Source organism: Rosa rugosa, chromosome 4 (assembly GCF_958449725.1).
Source record: "Rosa rugosa chromosome 4, drRosRugo1.1, whole genome shotgun sequence".
Lineage (NCBI taxonomy): Eukaryota > Viridiplantae > Streptophyta > Magnoliopsida > Rosales > Rosaceae > Rosa > Rosa rugosa.
Window position 1 is genome coordinate 39,622,958 of NC_084823.1, and position 18,957 is coordinate 39,641,914.

At 37.1% G+C, this 18,957-nt stretch overlaps 5 protein-coding genes across 5 annotated transcripts; 3 read left to right on the forward strand and 2 right to left on the reverse strand.

Annotated features, from left to right (window-relative positions):
* Positions 1 to 2,199: 2,199 nt before the first annotated feature.
* Positions 2,200 to 5,410, forward strand: LOC133743681 (probable enoyl-CoA hydratase 2, mitochondrial). The gene is made up of 8 exons (XM_062171694.1): positions 2,200 to 2,395; positions 2,487 to 2,656; positions 2,880 to 2,954; positions 3,584 to 3,674; positions 3,780 to 3,831; positions 4,184 to 4,287; positions 4,360 to 4,436; positions 4,917 to 5,410. The coding sequence occupies exons 1-8, from the start codon at positions 2,215 to 2,217 to the stop codon at positions 5,091 to 5,093; spliced, it is 927 nt and encodes a 308-aa protein (XP_062027678.1). The 5' UTR covers positions 2,200 to 2,214; the 3' UTR covers positions 5,094 to 5,410.
* Positions 5,411 to 6,710: 1,300 nt separating this feature from the next.
* On the forward strand, positions 6,711 to 8,457 carry LOC133741809 (AP2/ERF and B3 domain-containing transcription factor At1g51120-like). The gene has a single exon (XM_062169526.1). It carries the CDS (start codon positions 7,260 to 7,262, stop codon positions 8,196 to 8,198), a length of 939 nt encoding a protein of 312 aa, XP_062025510.1. The 5' UTR covers positions 6,711 to 7,259; the 3' UTR covers positions 8,199 to 8,457.
* Positions 8,458 to 9,307: 850 nt separating this feature from the next.
* LOC133744807 (mavicyanin-like) lies at positions 9,308 to 9,760 on the reverse strand. Its single transcript, XM_062172849.1, has one exon. The coding sequence runs from the start codon at positions 9,758 to 9,760 to the stop codon at positions 9,308 to 9,310; it is 453 nt and encodes a 150-aa protein (XP_062028833.1).
* A 1,387-nt stretch (positions 9,761 to 11,147) lies between these two features.
* LOC133707169 (ubiquitin carboxyl-terminal hydrolase 3) lies at positions 11,148 to 15,783 on the forward strand. The gene is made up of 9 exons (XM_062132731.1): positions 11,148 to 11,307; positions 12,099 to 12,230; positions 12,390 to 12,428; positions 12,672 to 12,777; positions 14,111 to 14,169; positions 14,304 to 14,378; positions 14,505 to 14,553; positions 14,647 to 14,723; positions 15,419 to 15,783. The coding sequence occupies exons 1-9, from the start codon at positions 11,233 to 11,235 to the stop codon at positions 15,515 to 15,517; spliced, it is 711 nt and encodes a 236-aa protein (XP_061988715.1). The 5' UTR covers positions 11,148 to 11,232; the 3' UTR covers positions 15,518 to 15,783.
* A 117-nt stretch (positions 15,784 to 15,900) lies between these two features.
* On the reverse strand, positions 15,901 to 16,896 carry LOC133707170 (oleosin 1-like). Its single transcript, XM_062132732.1, has one exon. The coding sequence runs from the start codon at positions 16,686 to 16,688 to the stop codon at positions 16,278 to 16,280; it is 411 nt and encodes a 136-aa protein (XP_061988716.1). The 5' UTR covers positions 16,689 to 16,896; the 3' UTR covers positions 15,901 to 16,277.
* Between the last annotated feature and the right edge of the window lie 2,061 nt (positions 16,897 to 18,957).

Sequence of the window (18,957 nt, forward strand, 5' to 3'; positions counted from 1 at the left end):
GTGACAATATATACCCCAGAAGTGGCATGGGTACCCAATATCAATAAGCTTATTACAGCTAATGCATGTATATAAGAATGTGTGGGATCTATGATTAATGATCATCGATGATAATTTACATATGGTAGCTACCAAAATCATTAAGGGCTGTATTGATGCTATACCACGTTTCATTATGAATGTCGACAAAGTATATTATTGGCCAAATTGGAAAGAGGCAATTCCAATGAAATTGAATATTTGAAACGTGATGAAATACTTGGACCTTTAACCCTACATGGTACAAAAGGACATTTATCAAAAGTGAAGATAAATCACTATGACACAATGTCTATTTATCGAGACATGAGATTATGAATATCTTCCCTTATACGAATGACAATTTTCTATAAGTACAGTGTTACATATAGCTGTTATATTGACGAGAGATTTATGGCATGTTGTCATCGTATTCATCGTATATTATGAAGATCTTAAAGACACATTGCTAAAAGCAAAATCTCAAAAGTAAAGTGTCATTATAAGCGTATTGCTTATCAATCCTCAAGGGATTCAAATACATGAATGATTCAAATGCAAGTCCATGAAAGGTTGAAAGAGCCTAAAGCTCACTCATGGAATCAAAGAGTCTAAAGCTAGCTCATATGTACTCATTTCGTTCTAGTCAACGAGATCTAAATTGCCTTAATGAGTACTATGACGAGACTACTATCGAATTCGAATTATGATTATTGTGTTGCAACATATTTTAACTTTCACGAAGTTATGAATTACTTAGAGCTCTTGAAGAGCTTGTATGAGACATATCAATACACAAAGATATTGATGTGCGTATGGCTAGATATGCCATGATGATTTTTCAATGTTTTAAACTATACAAAGTTAAATGTGTCAATTTCTTTATATTGTTTAGCTATTACTTTGTGTATGAATTTGAGCATATGAGATTGTTTCTAACCTTATCATATGAGGCAAGGCTTATTGAAAATCGTCTAGCTTTGTTGGTATTGTTTAACCTTTGCAGGTATGAAAATTTGTGATGAGCCCCTATATGCAAAGCACACATGGTCTCACTTCAGTGATAGACACATCAAACCACTATACATGGTACATGTAGCTTATCGCATACATAATTAAGGCTTGCAACAATCAGGGGGAGATTCTCATCAGGGAGAGCATCCAGAAGCATGCTACCTAGGACATATGCGCGTTGTGCTCTTTTTGTCCTTCGACCAGGGTTATTTTTGTCCCACTGGGTTTTTGTTACCTGGCAAGGTTTTTAACGAGGCAACAATAAGCGAGTCCAATATCATCATTCATTGGTGGACATCCAAGGGGGAGTGTTGTAAATATTATTATCTATATGGCTGCCCACGTAAATACTCATTAGTTGTGTACTTTGATGTAAATTCTACTTCCTCCCAACTTTTCTCTCTCTATCTTCTCTCTACTTTATAACAGAAATAGATAAATTGCATATTATAGAAAAAAGAGAAACATAATTAAAAAATAGAAAAAATAGAAAATTATTAGGCTTATTCGGGCGGGCCTAAAGGGCCGAGCCAGGTTTCATTCTCATGGCCCATACCCTACCCTATTTTAAAAAGGGTCGGGCTTCAGCCCTACGGGCCGGGCGGGTTTAGGGCCAAATGATGACCCCTATAATCTGCTTTGAGCATTATATATATATATATATATATATATATATATATATATATATATATATATATATATATATATATATATTGTTACCGGAACCGTTCGTTTACATTGTTGTAATTTGCAGTTTTGGATGCCTTAATGATCACCAATTTGGCTGAAATTTTGCAGAGGTGATCTATACATTAGGACCTAAAAACTGAACGGTTAAGATGTGAAAATTTGATCGGAAAGTGGGTGAAAACCGGAAATTCGTACCTAAGAAAAACTAAGGACATCCTTAGTGTAGCCGGAGTGTATATATATATATCGACATGATATTTATTCAAAAGATATAATCGTTTTACTACCTAGATTTGTCAGGCTGGGCAATGAGAATAAGACGCGTACACTCGTTTTATATCCCTATTGCCCCTGAAATTGTCCTTAACTACCGATAATGGCCTCATATATGCCACGCGTCGTTTTTCTATTAGAAAGCCTGACCATTCCGAATTTCCGATGGTCATACCCATTCTGATATATATAGAGTCCAGTCAGTGTTGTGGAACAAAAATGATGGGTGCTTTCAGAGTTGTAAGCAAGTCCCTCAGACATTACACACCCAAAGCCTCTATATTTCCAGAGAACTCAATCACTCCCGCCGGACCCAACAAATGGCTTTGCCGGACTCTGATTCTGGAGTCAGCACCCTCTCAGTCCGTCAGCCTCCACAGGCTCTCCGACTCCGATTCCGGTAAGTTCAATTCCAAAGCTTATTTCTTTATCGTGCTTTATGTCTTTATAGCTTATAAACCATAAACCCATTTGGTTTTTTTGGGTGACAGGAATCGTTGAAGTTAGTTTGGAGAGACCACAAGTGAGAAATGCAATAGGGAAAGATATGCTGAAAGGTTTGCAGAACACGTTTGAAGCTATCAGTAAAGATTCATCTGCTAATGTTTTGTTGATCCGCAGTAAAGTTCCCAAGGCGTTCTGTGCAGGAGCAGATTTGAAGGTAAGCAATCCAATTATAACTTTCTTAGAATCAATGCATGTATATGTATATGTTTATGTATTTGGGTATTCAAATTGATGTTTTTTTGGTTATGTTTGTGACTCTCTTGATTTGCATTTACATGAAAATATTTGATACAACTGCGATTATGTAAAGGAGAAGTAATGGCTTTCTTGAATTGCTCACTAGTCAAATTGTTAATGGCTCTTAATTTGAGTGGCAGGAACGCAAGATGATGAGTGCAACTGAGGTTCAAGATTTCGTGAACAACCTGCGTGCCACATTCTCATTTCTAGAGGTCATTCTTCGTGTTTTACCTTTGTGGTTTTCTGTAATTGCTTGTTGTTAACTATGGCATTTAGAATGATAAGAATTGGAATATCTGTTTGGGACTTTGAGGTGAGCAGTTGGTTTGAGTGTTTTACATAGCTAATACCAGGTATGCTCACTCGTGTTGAAGGGTAAATCGTTTCCTTCGCCTGCGATTTTCAAGATTTCTTGTTGCTTTTTCATCTTGTCATATACAGTATTTTATTAAAATTGTCTAATAGTTGCAGTCATCTGTAGTTCAATTCAAGTTTAAATGTGCTCTGTGTTCTGAGGTCAAAATATGGTCATCCTTGTACCATAACTGTTTCAGATTCTTGACAATTGAAGAGAAAATAGGCTTTCTTTTCCTAAACCTAATTCCCAATACAGAATCTCGCTTGCTCCTAAAAGTCTCACAAAACTAACTCTAAAGTCCTCAAAAGAGTCCCTTTGAAGGTTCTGCCTAAATTGGTATAATGGAGGCTGAAAACTTTATGTTCTATATATAAGCACCCAAAGACCATAGTTTGTAATAAGAAATATGTCTTAGATGTCTTGGTGCAAACCTTTCTTTTCTTTTCTTTTTTCTCTAAATCTTTCTTGACACTATCTTATTAGGTACTTCCCATTCCTACCATCGCTGTCATTGAAGGGGCAGCATTGGGTGGTGGACTTGAAATGGCTTTATCATGCGATCTTCGGATATGTGGTACTTCCATTTTTAACAGCAAAACCAATTGTGCTTATAAAATAACAGGCTGCATCAATGTGTTATAATGACTAGACTCTGATTGCTTCCACCCTTATGGTTCAGGAGAAGATGCAGTATTGGGATTGCCAGAAACTGGACTTGCTATAATTCCCGGGTATGTGCTAAATTTTTGTTGACATGCTATAGCCCTTGCTGTTCTCCTCACAGATTGTCATTGCACCCTGCATCTTATTTGACGAGGCATTTCTCCTTCAACTATATATCAGAGATTTTCATCACTAGACCATTTCTTATAACATAAGAGTTTCAACTTCTTATCCCAGACACACTGATTGTTAAGTGGCATCATTGATATTATTACCTTCTTGAACAAAGTTCTTTCAACTGAATTGCTTCTTATTTTATTCATTTTCTTTCTTATACCTTTTTAAATTTTTTTAGTTTCCTTTTTCATAAATGATCCATGCAGTGACAGATCAACCTCTCTTGATTACATCCTTTAACAGGGCAGGTGGGACTCAACGACTTCCTAGAGTGGTTGGAAGATCAATAGCAAAGGAACTCATATTGACTGGGAGGAAGATTGGTGGCAGAGAAGCAATGTCAATGGGTATTCTTACTTGGTAGCTGCTTTGGTTTTATTCCTTTCCCCCATTGGCACTAAAATTGTACCTTAATACAGGTCTGGTAAATTACTGTGTCCATGCTGGTGAAGCTCATCTAAAGGCACTTGAAGTTGCTCGCAATATAAATGAGAAGGTATGAAATTACTTTACGATAGAGCTCCCCTTTTTTTTTCTTTTTGTCAAGTTACATAGAGATTGGTTGAGTATGCGCCTATAATTTAATATAGAAGGGCAATCAATTGTGAAATTTTGGCCTTTCAATGATAACTACAGTTCAAACAGTTCTATCATAGTGGATGTATATAATTGAAACTTCTTTACTTAGGTCAAGACTGAATACATACCTCCTCTTTTGGTGCATACTTTCAAACCCATGACCCCTACGTAACCCTAACCCTTTTCCTCATCCCTACCCTACAAATGCTTCTTTTAGTTTTCATGATCAAATGTATAACCCGTGCCCCACAACAGTAAGAAACAAGAAAAATCAACTCCAAAAACCAGAAAGAAAATATGACTCAACTAAGCATTACTGTAAGTCATCATATTAGTTACAGGATAGTGCAGTTTATAAATCACTTTGCAATCAAATTTATGTATCTAGTTTTAGCAGGGTCCAATAGCAATAAGGATGGCGAAAAGAGCTATTGACCAGGGACTTGAGGTAGATAGGGCATCAGCTTTGGCACTGGAAGAAGAATGCTATGAGCAGACCTTGCACACAGAAGATCGTTTGGAAGCCCTAGCAGCATTTGCTGAGAAGCGGAAGCCAAGGTATACTGGAAAATAAGATGGCAAATTTGCTATAATCTGTCTTGGGATGAGTTAGGTGGCGGGACAGAAATAAAATTAATTTTCAGGCAATGAGGAAATGACAGGTTGTAGAGGCCCTTTTGTATATCATCAGTGTAACCTGCATGTTAATTTGAGGGGTCAGCGAAATAGTTGGTGTCTGTTAGGTGCGTAACCTCTTGCATTCGAGATGTTCGAATGTGTATTAGTGAAGCAATAAAATTCAATATTTATGACTATATTGTCAGGAATGATGTTCAGAGTCTATTTGAATTTTCATCCAGGCATCCAATATCATGAATGCCCTTGCTTCTATTTGGATTCTTCTTGAGGAAGAGTTAATGTTATGACTGTCAAATACAAAAGATGCCACAAGACCTCACCAAATAACTATTTGGCCTCTATAGGGCTCATGTAGTCATTTTCTTCATTAGCAACGAGCATGAAAACTTTCACAGCCAAAATTGACTTTAGAAATGAATCATCCTCATCATGAAACCAACTTTCTTGTAGAGTTGCTAGAACTTTCTTACTTTCAATCATTGCAAAGAATATTAACCACAACCTCTATTATGGATGATCCCAACTCTTTGGACAACTTTGGAGCATGGTTCAACGCTCCTACACTATAATCCCATTCCCACAACCATTCAAGTGGCATTAACAGTACTCCCTACACTATGTCACAGTGTCTCACTGTTAGCATGCCATCTAGTCCAGGAGCTTTTTTAGAATGCATCTGAGGCTGAACAGCTTTTATTTCCTAATTACCTATTTTTTAGAAGCAAGTAACCGAATACAGCTTGTACTCTAAAGGAAACAAAATAAAACACAAAAGATATTAACTGATTTGTACTTTTATGCCCATGTACAAAACAATTGCAACTCTTCTTATCATATATATTATATTTGTTGTTTAAGTTGCTTCATATGAAAGTACTTGCATCTTGTCTGTTTATTGACCTGCTTCACTGAACTAATTATTAGTGTCATTTCAATTCTGCCCATCAGGACATAATCACCGTCTCTACTTTCATAAAATTCCTGCATTTTAGGGTGCTGATTGCTTATGTCCACAGAAGCAGTTTCCCCTTTTGTTTTACCTGATAGACATGAATACTAAATCTTAGTTCAATATATAGCAAAATATTATATCCTAGTAAATCAAGCAGAACTCTAGTACTCTACAGTTTACATATAGATGATCAGCTTTTGACTGGAGAAATCAATTCTCCATAACTTCGTTATGGGCACCTTGAGAATAAATTACCGACGAATCAGAATCAGAACCTCCAACAAATCCACCAAACCACCTAATGCTAAATAAGATATTCTTATAAATCTAGAATCTTCATGTTCATAATGAGGGAAAACGACTCAAACTTCACCATGGAACTCTTTGGAGCCGTATCATCATAATATCTGGATAACCCTGTCTAAACACAAAGTTTTATACCGTAGTTCACTTTTGGCCTTTCTATTAACTTTTTAGTCCCTTTAAATTTAGTTACTGTTGAATTCATTCTGCAAGTTGAAGCTTTTGTAGACACTTTCCAATTTTCCATGTCTCTTTTCTTCAGTTCAATCTCTTAGAAATACATCCAATAGTGTTCATTTCGTTGTCTTTATAACTGTGTTTCCTTCATGTCATTACATGTTTTTGTTGTAAATATGATGGTCTTCCAGCATCTTCAACTTGGAAAGTAATTGACCTCTGAGATGTTCTATTTGCTAGGCAGAAAAATTAGGAGGAAACACATCTAATCCAGTGGAAAGTAGAAAATTTGTGTTATTATGCATTACGTTTATTTTCAATTCATCTGACTTAGGTTCTTAGAGATATTTCCAAAAACAAACAAATGTCTTTTGCAGAATGGGAGCTGAGAGTTACATGCCAAAATTGCATGACCTTGGATAAGTTCAAAATATTAAAACAGAATTTAAGCGTATAGATCTATTTACCATAACCATAAAACAGAATTTAAGCGTATAGATTTATTTACCATAGCCATCACCAGTGTGTGATGCACTATTAAATGTCACATTAAAAGCTGCTCTTTTAAAATAGACAACAGCCTTGCGTATTTCATCACATTCATCTTTTCCCCCATTGTTATTCTCTCCAGTTTCCAGTTCCCTGGAGTATTTTCAAACCTCTTTTCTGATGTCAATGGATGTCAGTTCTGACTCAACAATAGAGATGGTGGTGCAAGATCAAAACTTGCCTCCGACCTCTCCTTCTCATCAGAATAGATGTACTAGAAGCAGTCAACAAGGTTCTTCCTCCTCTAAACTCAAAGGAGTGATACCACTGAAAGGTGGTATGTGGGGGGCAAGGATCACCTGTAACTACAAGCGATACAGGCTTGGGACATATGAAACAGAGATCGAGGCAGCTAAAGCATATGATAGAGCTGCAGTCAAGATGCCGCGAGCTCATTCCCTAAACTTCCACCGGATTAATTACAGTGTAGAAGAGAGCGCTTTCCAAAGTCAGTGCTCAATTGAGGAAGTTCTGAGGATGTTGCAGGATAAAACGTACTCATCGATGCTTCAGAATTTTATTTTGAATCATTCAACTTGTGTTGGATTTCATACAGAGGCCTTCATGAAGGAACAAGGGATTTCATATGACTTTCTCTTTAAGAAGGAACTGAGTCATATGGATGTCACTCACAAGTGCTTCCTGATTCAAGGGGATTATGCATCACTACATTCCCCCCCAATAGAAGATGAAGGCTGGAATAGCTTTGCCACTTTGTATGATATACATCGCCACTCATGGACATTTGGATGTTCATATTGGCAGAGTACACAAAGCTTTATTTTTACTAGTGGCTGGGGAGACTTTCTCGAGATGTATAACCTGAAGGAGAAAGACAAAATAATAATTTACAGATGCCAGTACCAAGGGGATGCTGTCGAGAGAAAATTTCACTTGATTAATGTGCTGAGAAGTACTGCAGAAAGTTCTGTTGTTGGTATGACTACAGAGCAAGATGTCGGTTTAAGAGGAAGCTTGAACAAGGAGTTGGAGGCTGATTGCACTAGTGAGGAGAAAAAGAGAGGGTTTAAGCTCTTTGGTGTTGAGATTAGTGGTTAACAATTAGCTACAACCCGAGTTTGAGGCTTTTTTCTTTTTATTTTCTTTTGGTTATCTCGGCTATACACATTTTTGTATTTTGCTCATTTGAAAGTAGTTGCATCTTGTCTGTATCTCAACTTTTCGAGGGTTGAGTAGTTTTTAAATTTCAAGGCTGTTTCATAGAGAACATTTGAGTATGTATTTTCAGTACTGATAGTTTTGCAGAACTTAGAATGCAATTTCAATTGTATCCATCAGTATCTGTGAGTGATTACTATCTTCCGCTTTTTTTTTCCTTTTTTAAATTTTTAGTTGTTCTTTATATTCCTCCAGTCCTCGTCCATGCTGGCCACGCAATCTTCAGAAGCTATCTCTTCTGTTATTTTGACAAGAACTGTAATGTCAGCTGTTAATTCAGGTTGAGGAAGTTACATAATCGCCATCTCTAATTTTCGTACGACAAGCGCTGCATCTTAAATAGTTGAGAGAATCACATTCTGCAGAAAATAAAAGACAACAACAAATTAGTATTACAACTTCCCCAATCTGCAACTCAGACATAGGTATTAGACCTCTATAAGATGAAACGGATTGTTCTTTTGTTAATAGTTTGGTCAGAGAGCCTACTTGTAGCTGAAATGTGCAGAAGATGTAAGCTAATTGAAGTTTCTCTGTGAGTCATATTTTGTCAGTTGCAGATGACTGGATGAGCCACTCCATATGAACAATGTAAGAACTAAGAACCATCTTTTTCTATTTATTATGGGATCATAAGTATTGATGATGATGTCTAATTAAAATTTAAGTCTCTCTATCGGCAGAACTTATATAATATGCTGCAGAGTCGTCTGAACAATTTCTTTATTTTCTGTTGGTCATCGACTACTTGGAGAGGCACTAATATGAAAGAGATCAAAGTAAGAATATCTGAAACAGGAACAAGAAAATACAAGAGCAGACAAATGGAAGGGAAAAGCACAGGAATTTGGTAATGGAACTCTGTTTAATTAGCTAGATAGTTTTGAACAAACATTACAGATCAAACAATTATTTTTTTTTTGCTGTACTTACAAACATTATTTGCCTAACTTGAAGAAATTGAATTTAAGAAAAAAAAAAACATTATGTCACTTGGGCGCTGGTGCTGGGGTTGGACTTGCAACGAAATGGTGATCTGATATTGGTAGAGTGACCTTGACGTGAAGTTTTTGTCCTGCTTGGCAGTGACCTGGTTCCTTGAGAGTCATGGCATACCAGTCTGGTTCGAAATTTCTACCGCAGATGAAGTAATAGTCACCCGGTTTGTCAAGAGGGATAGAATCAAGTCCGGCAGCATAGAGTGCTAGAGGAGACTCTGTGTTGCAAGATTGGTAGTCTTCTCCATTCACTTCCATCAAGTTATGAAATTCCTTATCATAAGCGAAAAGTAGAGTATCTCCGACGTGAAACTCTTTTGTGGAAGTCCACTTCTTGTAATCACCAAAAATGCTCCACCCAATTGAGTCACCGACTTTGTAAACAACTCCACTGTGAACAGCCTCCGATGAAGAGGCACCCGAACAAACGCCCAAACAAGCCATTGCAATAAAGAACATCATTATGGTGTTTCTCAAGGCCATGATAAAACAACGAAACTAGTTGAGAGAAAAAGAGAACAGGAGTGTGCAAGGAATCTGAAGTCGAGTATGAACCGAAAGAGATGTGCTAGGTACTGAAGATCTGAATGACAAATATTGTGGCCAGTTGCACATATATATAGTGCTTGCTTTAGCCTAAATGGGGACTGGAAAGGTTTCCTATTCTATAGAGGATTTGGACAAAGAGACTTGTTCGTAGAAGGATTTCTAAAACCAAACAAAAGAAGGATTACAGAAACACGGGCTTAGTTTAAGTCCACGATAAAAACGGATTACAAATCTCGCCCCAAGAAATCAGATCAAACTAGTTCCAAGGTTTTCTTGTCAATTTTCCTTTCACCTTCTTCCAGTGGCGACCACCTCTATCCTGTCCTTTCATGTATATATCTCATATCTCATGAAAGGGTGAGCCTAGAGTTCTTGCGCTCTTGGCAACTGAATCTTCTTCTTTGAAGCAAAGTGACTCGGATTGAAATTGGACCGAGAATGTAAAACAACGTAAGAATCATATTTTCAGAGGCTAGATAGCATTCTTCTTCTGTTTATTATGTGATCATTTGTATTTACAAAGATGATGATGATACATCTAATTAAAAATGAGTCTATCTGTCTAGAACAAGAACAATTCCTTTTCTTTTTTTGAAAGGAGAACAATTTCTTTAGCTACTTGCAAACATGAAAGAGATTGAAGCAAGAACATCTTTAACAGGTTACTCGCGAACCAAATGGAGCCCAAGTCCAGTTTTCCAGTGTTAATAGGTTATCAAGACTTCTTAGTTATGTAGAAGCGTCTTGGGGTTCATAAGGACTCCACAAATCAAAGATGCCATCCATTGAAAAATGACCAAATAACACCATAACACTCCCAAGAGAAGAATTATGGACCCTCCCAAGAGTCCATGACCGGATTAAGTTATGGTCGGTCCAATCGGCCTGGTTGAAAGTTTGGTACCATGGAGCTTGTGTTGTCTTTCTTCCTACCGAGGTTGTTGATGTAATTGCATGGCTACTGAATTGAATTAATGTAGTTATTAGTAAAAAAAATTAACATTATTCGAGACGAGATGTCCCTATAGAGCCATCGGAATATAGTAGATATGTTCTTTGGTGATGAAATACCCACCAAATGGAAGAAAATTATAGCTTTGTCCTCAAACTAGAAGAGTTGAATAATTACAAGAAAGATAATGATAAATACATTTCTCTAAATTTCCCAAGAAATAGAAATTAGAAAAGGAAAAAAAAAATGAGAGTGACGCTAGCTATGGGCCTTGAAACAGCGTCAATCACACTAGTTGAAAGTAGATGCCCACTACCCAAAACCTATATATAAACCACAGTCCACAGCACCAAAAGAACTCTCAGAATTCCCTTAACACACGAAAAGGAAAAGGCACCAGAATCAAATCCCAGAGATGGCTTCTCCCTACAGAACCCAGTCCGCTAAGAGATGGCTTCCTCTTGAAGCTAATCCCGATGTTATGAACCAGGTATTGAAATCAATCCCTGATTATCTGCTATTGTCTTGATTATATGCTATGTTTGTTTGTTTGTTTGTTTCTGCAGAAATCCTGAAAAAGATTGAAACTTTTGTATACCCAAAACGAATAGCTAGGGTTTTGTTTGAATTTGATGTAGAAATTTGAGTGCTCTGATTCTTTTGGATTAGATGAATTCTGTTCGAGTCTGTGCTGAAATAGTTTTGGTGATTCGGATTAGTTAAAAGGCTTGTTGAGTAGGAATTTGAACTTGAATAGATGGCAAAAGAGATGATAGGAAAGCTTTAGCTTTGACCTTTGGAATTGAACTAGTACTTGACATTTTCCTATTGAAACTTAAATCAGATGGTTTATGTAAGTTCAGTGGATGATATTGATTTGTATGAGCTATGAAGTGAAGGGAGAAAGTGTTCGGCCTATTAGGATAGAGTTGTAGTTTCAGAAATTGAGTACAGTCGCTTAATTGTTAAATGATCGGATTATTGAGAAAGCAATGATGCAGTACAGAGGTTACGTGAGCACTGTGTCGAATTTTTCTTCTCTCTTCCGTTTTGGCTAATATGAGTTCATTATTTTCGTAACTATACTCGTCTTTATCACAACTTTAGTATGCTTTTTTGTAAATTAGATTGGTGATTTTTCAAAGATTGCATCTTCAAGAAAACAACCACTTTCTCTCAAGAAGTGTGCATCACAGTGTGCAATTTTTAATAGACATAATAACCAAATTGAATTTCAGAAGGGAACTTTTAATATATGTTTCTCTTATTTTCTAAATGCAGTTCCTTTGGGGATTGGGTCTTCAAGAGGATGAGGCAGAATGCTATGACGTTTACGGTTTGGATGGAGAACTCTTAGAAATGGTTCCAAAGCCTGTACTTGCTGTGCTGTTTCTTTATCCTTTGACCCCTAAGGTTTTGTAACTTCCTCCAGTTTTTCTTTTTATATTTTAATTCTTAACTTTGTGGATGGCTATCATTATTCAAGTTAAGCTCTTTCCAGTCCTTTGTTTTGTGACACATTTTGAAAGTGTACTTGTCTCCTGATTTGAGGAAAGTTTGAATTCTTTTCAGACTGAAGAAGAGAGAATGATGCAGTTAAATGAAAAACAGGTAAATGCTAGGAAATTTAATTAGATGCCCTATACAATTCTAAAACCTTCTTTCCCTCTCTCTCTATCTATCACACACACGCGCGCGCGCGCGCACACACATATCCAGGTGGTTTTTCTTGTAAACTTTTTGTTTACTTTGACATTTCCAGTGTTTCTCATGAGTTACTAATTTGTGATAGCAAAGTACAGTGTTTGGTTTTGGAGTTATATGATTTTCTTTTGCATACAATTCTTGTTGTAGGAAACCAAAGATAATGTTTATTTTATGAAACAAACCGTGGGCAATGCTTGTGGAACTATTGGACTTCTGCATGCTGTTGGAAACATCACTTCAGAGATCAAACTTGGTGAGTTATTCAGAATTTTCTTGTTATTGATGAGTTCCTATTATAATTGTGCATGGTAGATATGCATTGTCCATCATTGGAGTGTATTCATTGCACACAAGTAATTTGATCACTGTAGTGAATAATAGATTGTAAGGTTTGTCATATTTTTGTGAGTGTCTTTCTGCCTTGGAAATCTTAACTTCTTTTGGATTCCTGTGCTTGCAATTGAGGAAGACACCAGGGTTGCCATCCCCATAGAAATCAGGAAATTTCAATTTCACACCTTTTAATCCTTTAAATAATCTTGGTTCCTCCTTCATGGGGGCTGAAGATGATGAATCAGCATTCCCTATTTCTATTCACATGTGGTCTAAGCATATTTTCTTGTGTGCGCTTTTGAAAACTAACTCAATGAGTGTCTTCTTATTGCCTTCATTATCTTGAGTTGAAACAAAGCTTAAACTTTAGATGAATGTTCAGCATTTGTAACCACGTATTTGAAGTACAGCAATGGAGAGGAATTTTGCTCTGATAACAATTTATTGTGGGTGTTGCTATGATTCTGGTGCGCATTGTATGATAGACATTTAGGAATATTGTACTTTTAGAGAACAAATTGAGAGAAAGACTGTAGAACGACAAGAAAGGAGAAGGTACAGGTGATATTAAGGGAAAACAGACCGTTCAATCCTAGAAATAGCCTAAGGCACATTAAGATTCTCAAGACTCAATGATAGGATTATGTTACCCAATTTTTTATTATATTATTGTTAGCATTAGTACTAGTACTAGTACTAGTATTGTTATTATATTTTCCCTCAATCTTGTACTACCATGGACATTTCAATTTAGACCCAAATAGGGCTTATTATGTTTGGACCAATGGTCCAAAGCGGAAGCTTTCTAGCTGAGCAGTAGCTAGTTCATTACGCTCTTTCCTGAAACTAGGCAGCTCTATATACCAACACTGTCCAGAACCTAGGTAGTTGTAGATACTAATTTTTGCCTAGAATAACACTTGGGGAGGAAAAAGAGGCAGTTCTTGATACCAACAATGTCCAGAACCTAGGTAGTTGTAGATACCAATTTTTGCCTACAATAACACTTGGGGGGAAGAAAAAGAGGCAGGTCTAGACACCAACAATGTCCTGAAACTAGGCAGTTCTAGACACCGTACTGTTGCCTTGATTAACAGCTATATTTTTCTGAAGAATGTCTGTTTATTGAGAACATGTTTCCCTGGCAGAGCCAAATTAGTGTTTTCATCTTTTTTGGGATTGTTGCTTCATTTCCTTTAGATTTCATGACAGTAGTTGATTTGTCTTTTTTGTCTGCATTTGTCTTGTTCCAGTTGACGGGTCATTCTTGGATAGATTTTTTAAAAGTACTGCAAGCATGGATCCATTGGAGGTTCTTTACTCTCCCTATCATCTTTTCAGTCCTTTCAGTTTGACTGGTTGATATATAGCTGTAGTAATATTGTTCTTGCCTGACATTATCATCCATTTGTGATACCTATATAATCTATTTGTCCTGCTATGTAGCGTGCAGCATTCCTTGAAAATGACAATGAAATGGAAGTTGCTCATTCAGTAGCAGCTACTGCTGGTGACACAGAGGTGATATATTTTAAGTAGCAAAGTATTGCGGAGTAGCAATCTATTTCTCTCTCTCTTTTTTTTTTCCTTTTTTGTTGGGTATAGGTGGCTTCTGCTCCTCATGCCATGCGCCTATTTTTCTTTCAGGCTTCAGATGACGTTGACACTCACTTTATCTGCTATGCATGTGTGGACGGTACAGATCTTTTTCTCTATACCCCCCCCCCCCCCCCCCCCCCCCCTTTTTTTTTTGTCTATCTTGAAAAAAAAGAAGTATTGTGACATGTAGGGGAACTATATGAGCTTGATGGGAGGAAGTCAGGTCCAATCTCTCACGGCCCGTCTTCACCAACCACTCTATTGCAGGTATAAGAAAAGTCATTGTGCACTCTGATTTAAAAATAAGAGGAAAATGGCAAAACCTATATAAAGATCAAGGAAAGAGCAAGGAGAAGATAGATGAAAAAGTTAAGGTCCAATTGTTTTAAAATGAAGCTACAGAATTGAAAAGTTAGATCGTTTCTAATTTTAAGTCTAGTCTAATCTGTTATCTGGTTTATCCTTCTCTTTCCTTGGATTCATTGTACGATATATCTACTTAATTTGAAAACAAAACAAATAAATTATGCTAAAGTTTAGGGAGATTATGCTTTGATTATGAGTGCAAGTCTAGAAGAAATATTTGAGTCATAGTGCTGCAAGTCTGAAGCCACAGGCCGTAGCTCTTTATGGCAGGGTCAGTTAGAGTTAATGGTGCTGAGAATTGGCCTTTGTCTTAGAGTGTCAATCTGCTAGGAGGAGCATATATCTGTTCCCCTACTTTCATATCCATGTGTTTTGGAAAATTCAATCGAGCAATCTAACTTGATAATGCTTGCATCTTGTGGAGTTTTCTTAGACACAGCATTTCTTGAAATCATATATCCTAAATTATTGTTTCGAAGTCTTTATGCACAGTTTTCACCTCTTCATTTAGTGTGTTTTCCAACTTTTCCTTCACACACTTTGTCATCGACCCATCTGATTATTTTATAACCATTTAAACTTTTTATGAATAACAGGATGCAGCTAAAGTCATACAGGGCATGATCCAGAAAAATCCCGAGTCTCTCAACTTCAACGTCATTGCCATTTCAAAGAAATCCGGGGGATTTTCTTAAGTTGGAGGCTTCCAAGCCCCTCAAAAATGGTTGAAATTTCAATGTAGGCATTTTCATACTGAACTATCCTTTTCCCAGTTAATATTTGCTAGCTTCGTCTTTTAGCATAAGCTGCCTGGATTTAGTCCATGGTAAACAATCCTTAATCACTGTAACCAACTGGTATGGCATCAATTGCGAGTATATGGATGGAGTAACCCCATTTTGCTAAACTGAATGCTATGTTAAATATTTCCTGGTCGAAAGCAATGTTTGTGTTTATTGGATGGATTGGAATTTTAAGACCAATGCAAAAGCAATTATGCTTAGGCGGAGACAGCATGAAGTGTATCTCAACTACGTCTGCACGTGCTGTTTACTACTTTCACCAAACCAAAAGCAAGACCTGACAACCCAAAGAATTGTTTTGATAAATTTCTGCGTTACATCCAACACAATCTATACAATTCCCCATATAACAGTTCCGAGGTGACCACCATTCCTCATCTTCATTACTTTAAGATTTCTGTTATCTAGTTATGCAGACAAGAACAATTTCAGGCCTCTAGCAAGCCATTCCAGATCAACCCCCTGACTGGTGGTGGTGTGAAATGAATTGGTTTGATACGAGGCATTGCGGATGTGTGTGTTGCAAATTTGCAATGACAAACAGGAGTACGTAGATTGGAAATTAGTTTGCTATTACATGGTTGTGACGGTACATAGTACATTAGATTATTTTGTCATCTGAGAGTGGTATAGAGGTCATCGATGGAGGACCTTAAGCGTCATGTTGTGAACCATTTAGGAGGTGCTGACCGGACTGCGTTGCTCGGTCCTTGATGCCCCTAGCCCCGCTCGCCAACTTTGCAGCCACCTGATCAAGCATGTCAGCACCAACTGGGTGTTTTCCTGCCAAGTAACTGTGCAGCCAGTAAAACACAAACGCTGCCATAGCCCCAAGCCCTCCCGACGAGAAAAGGCCGGTAGCCAGCAGAACCATCACAACAGCAGCTGCAACCAAAACCGGGCTGAAGATCACCAGCAGTGGTGTCAGTGCTGTCAAGCCAATGATGGCTGCAGTGAGAGTTAGCCCCGAGAGGACTGAGAGAGACCCACCAAAGGTTAATGCAGTGGAAGCCTTAGCCACTTGGTAAGGGAGGTTCTGTTGGGTTTCAGGGTTTTGAGCCATTATCAATTAAGGGTTTGAGAAACTTGGTTGTTCTTCTGGTTGGGGTGATAAGACTAAGGGCAATTGACCAATTGTATATATGGAGGAGAAGGTTGGTGAGGTGCACGTGAGGATGGAGGGCGTCTCACATGTTTCATGGTTATCTTCAGCAAGGTGTTGCATGGAAGTGTAAAAACTGGGAAGCGTTTGGTTGTTGACACCTATGTATGCCACTCTTCTCCTTCGTTATCTTTGTCTGAAATTAAAAATCTTTTGGAGCTGGCGTGGTTGCATCTGCTGCATTATCAATAGCAGCACTTGATGGGGACCCACTTCTGCTAAAAGATTAGAACAGGTTTTGGAGTCGTTGAAATAGAAGAGAAGAGAAAGAACGCTGTTCTGTTACAAAAATGACTGCACTTTGATAGGTTGATAGAGGCAGAGTTGCAAATACGATGTGTGATCGGTGGAGGCCGAACTTCAGTCTATGCAACAACAACTTGTCCTGTTTCCCTCAGCTGCCTCGGTCTTTGTGAGAATAGTCGAAGAAATCCATATCCCATTTACAAGCTTTCTCCATTAATTTTTACGGACACCCCTACTTAAGATATAAAGCATGAGGATCAACTCCTACCGCACTCACTTTCTAGGTCATCACTCACTATTAAGATTGATGCAAAAATTCATTTTATATTGGAAACCATTTAACTATTTCATTATTTATTTCTATGATTTTTTTTTAATCGAGATCACACGGTTTCTCTAAGGGTTCCTCAAAGGCTTCTTAGGTCCAGAGCCTAATCCGTATTGAAGGATCATGCCAGAATTATTTCTACGATTTTAGTTATATCTGACGTACTATATGTAAGCTTTTATTTGGGTTTGCATATAACACAGAATTCATCAAGCACATGCATTTAAAGTTTACTTAAGAACAAGAATTAAAGTTTGTACATTGACTACTATCCGGATCATATTACAATTAGGAAAGTGAATAAATATTGTAATATGTGGAAATCTAATTAAGATGTGAAGTAATATTCACATGAGCATAATATCTGGTAATGTTTGCATATTAGAGACTAACCATATTCAATTAGGATTCCTCAATGGGTAAGGATTCTTAAGCTCCTATAAATAACATGGTCACTGCCTTCACAATACACACAAGCAATATACTATCCCCACTATAGAGAGTATTGGAGAAAGGCAGAAGATCAAGTTATCGGCATCGACACAATGACATCTTCTTCATCAAGTAAGTATTCCGGAATCATTTGATATATCTGTGTTTGTGTTCTTATGGTGATATGCTATGTCTAAATGATTATGTAACACTATATTTGTCTAGAATGTTACCTATTTCCACTTAACCATTTAATTATATTGGATGACCAAACAGTTACTAACATGACTGAAAGTTTGTGGAGCCATTTATCAAATGTGAATAAAAAAAATCAACGGTTTCAATTGTTGAAATCTATTGTGTGATTATCGAATTGACGCATGGTTAGCATTGAGAATTCGGGGGCTCAAGGCAAAGTAAATCCACAACACTCAAGACCTTTTGATACACTGAAGTATTTTTTTTTAATATAGCACAATAGATGAATGTATACCAATCAAACATCCTCTTGAAACTCATCCATTCTTTGTCATTGTAATTCATCCGAAGATTTAGTTTGAACTAAGATTTTTTTGTATTTTGTTTTAGACTTGCTATATGAGCAATTTCGATTGATTTTGATGATCATTCTTATAGACGTATGTTGGTGAAAACCGTGAAATTGGATTACAATTAAGAGGATTAATGTTTTCCTCTTGAAACTCATCTGTTCTTCGTCATTGTAATTCATCCGAACATTTAGTTTGAACTAAGATTTTTTGTTTTTGCCTTCCATTTGTTCCAAGGCCTTTTGCAGTGCTTCTCTAGGTTAGCATAAAGAGAAACAAAATAGAAGTTATTATAATCCTTAACAATCCATTTGGAAAGGCTATTAATCTGTCACGCCCCGAATTTTGAATAATCAATTCAAATCCGAAACATGAATAATAACAAATTACAACTAACATCCTGAATTTTTTTCTCACAAACAACCACACTTCACAACTCTCAAATTTACAATAACCCAAATCCTCAAGTTATTTATTACAGCACACTCCCACCAAATCAAATTGTAAGGCTCAAATGAGCTTAACTCGCCTCACTATTACAATTGCTGTAAAACTATAACCATTGCTCTAACCGCACGATCACCGTCCTGGTTCTCCTGTCCTGTAGGATTACCCG

Excerpts from the sequence above, each read along its gene's own strand:
- LOC133741809 (XM_062169526.1), top strand. The coding sequence starts at position 7,260 with ATGTCAATGGATGTCAGTTCTGACTCAACAATAGAGATGGTGGTGCAA.
- LOC133707170 (XM_062132732.1), bottom strand. The coding sequence starts at position 16,688 with ATGGCTCAAAACCCTGAAACCCAACAGAACCTCCCTTACCAAGTGGCT.
- LOC133743681 (XM_062171694.1), top strand. The coding sequence starts at position 2,215 with ATGATGGGTGCTTTCAGAGTTGTAAGCAAGTCCCTCAGACATTACACA. Across the intron at positions 3,832-4,183 it reads GGACTTGCTATAATTCCCGG|GGCAGGTGGGACTCAACGAC; the intron begins GTATGTGCTAAA and ends ATCCTTTAACAG. Across the intron at positions 4,288-4,359 it reads CAGAGAAGCAATGTCAATGG|GTCTGGTAAATTACTGTGTC; the intron begins GTATTCTTACTT and ends ACCTTAATACAG.
- LOC133744807 (XM_062172849.1), bottom strand. The coding sequence starts at position 9,760 with ATGGCTTGTTTGGGCGTTTGTTCGGGTGCCTCTTCATCGGAGGCTGTT.
- LOC133707169 (XM_062132731.1), top strand. The coding sequence starts at position 11,233 with ATGGCTTCTCCCTACAGAACCCAGTCCGCTAAGAGATGGCTTCCTCTT. Across the intron at positions 12,429-12,671 it reads TGCAGTTAAATGAAAAACAG|GAAACCAAAGATAATGTTTA; the intron begins GTAAATGCTAGG and ends TTCTTGTTGTAG. Across the intron at positions 14,724-15,418 it reads CACCAACCACTCTATTGCAG|GATGCAGCTAAAGTCATACA; the intron begins GTATAAGAAAAG and ends TATGAATAACAG.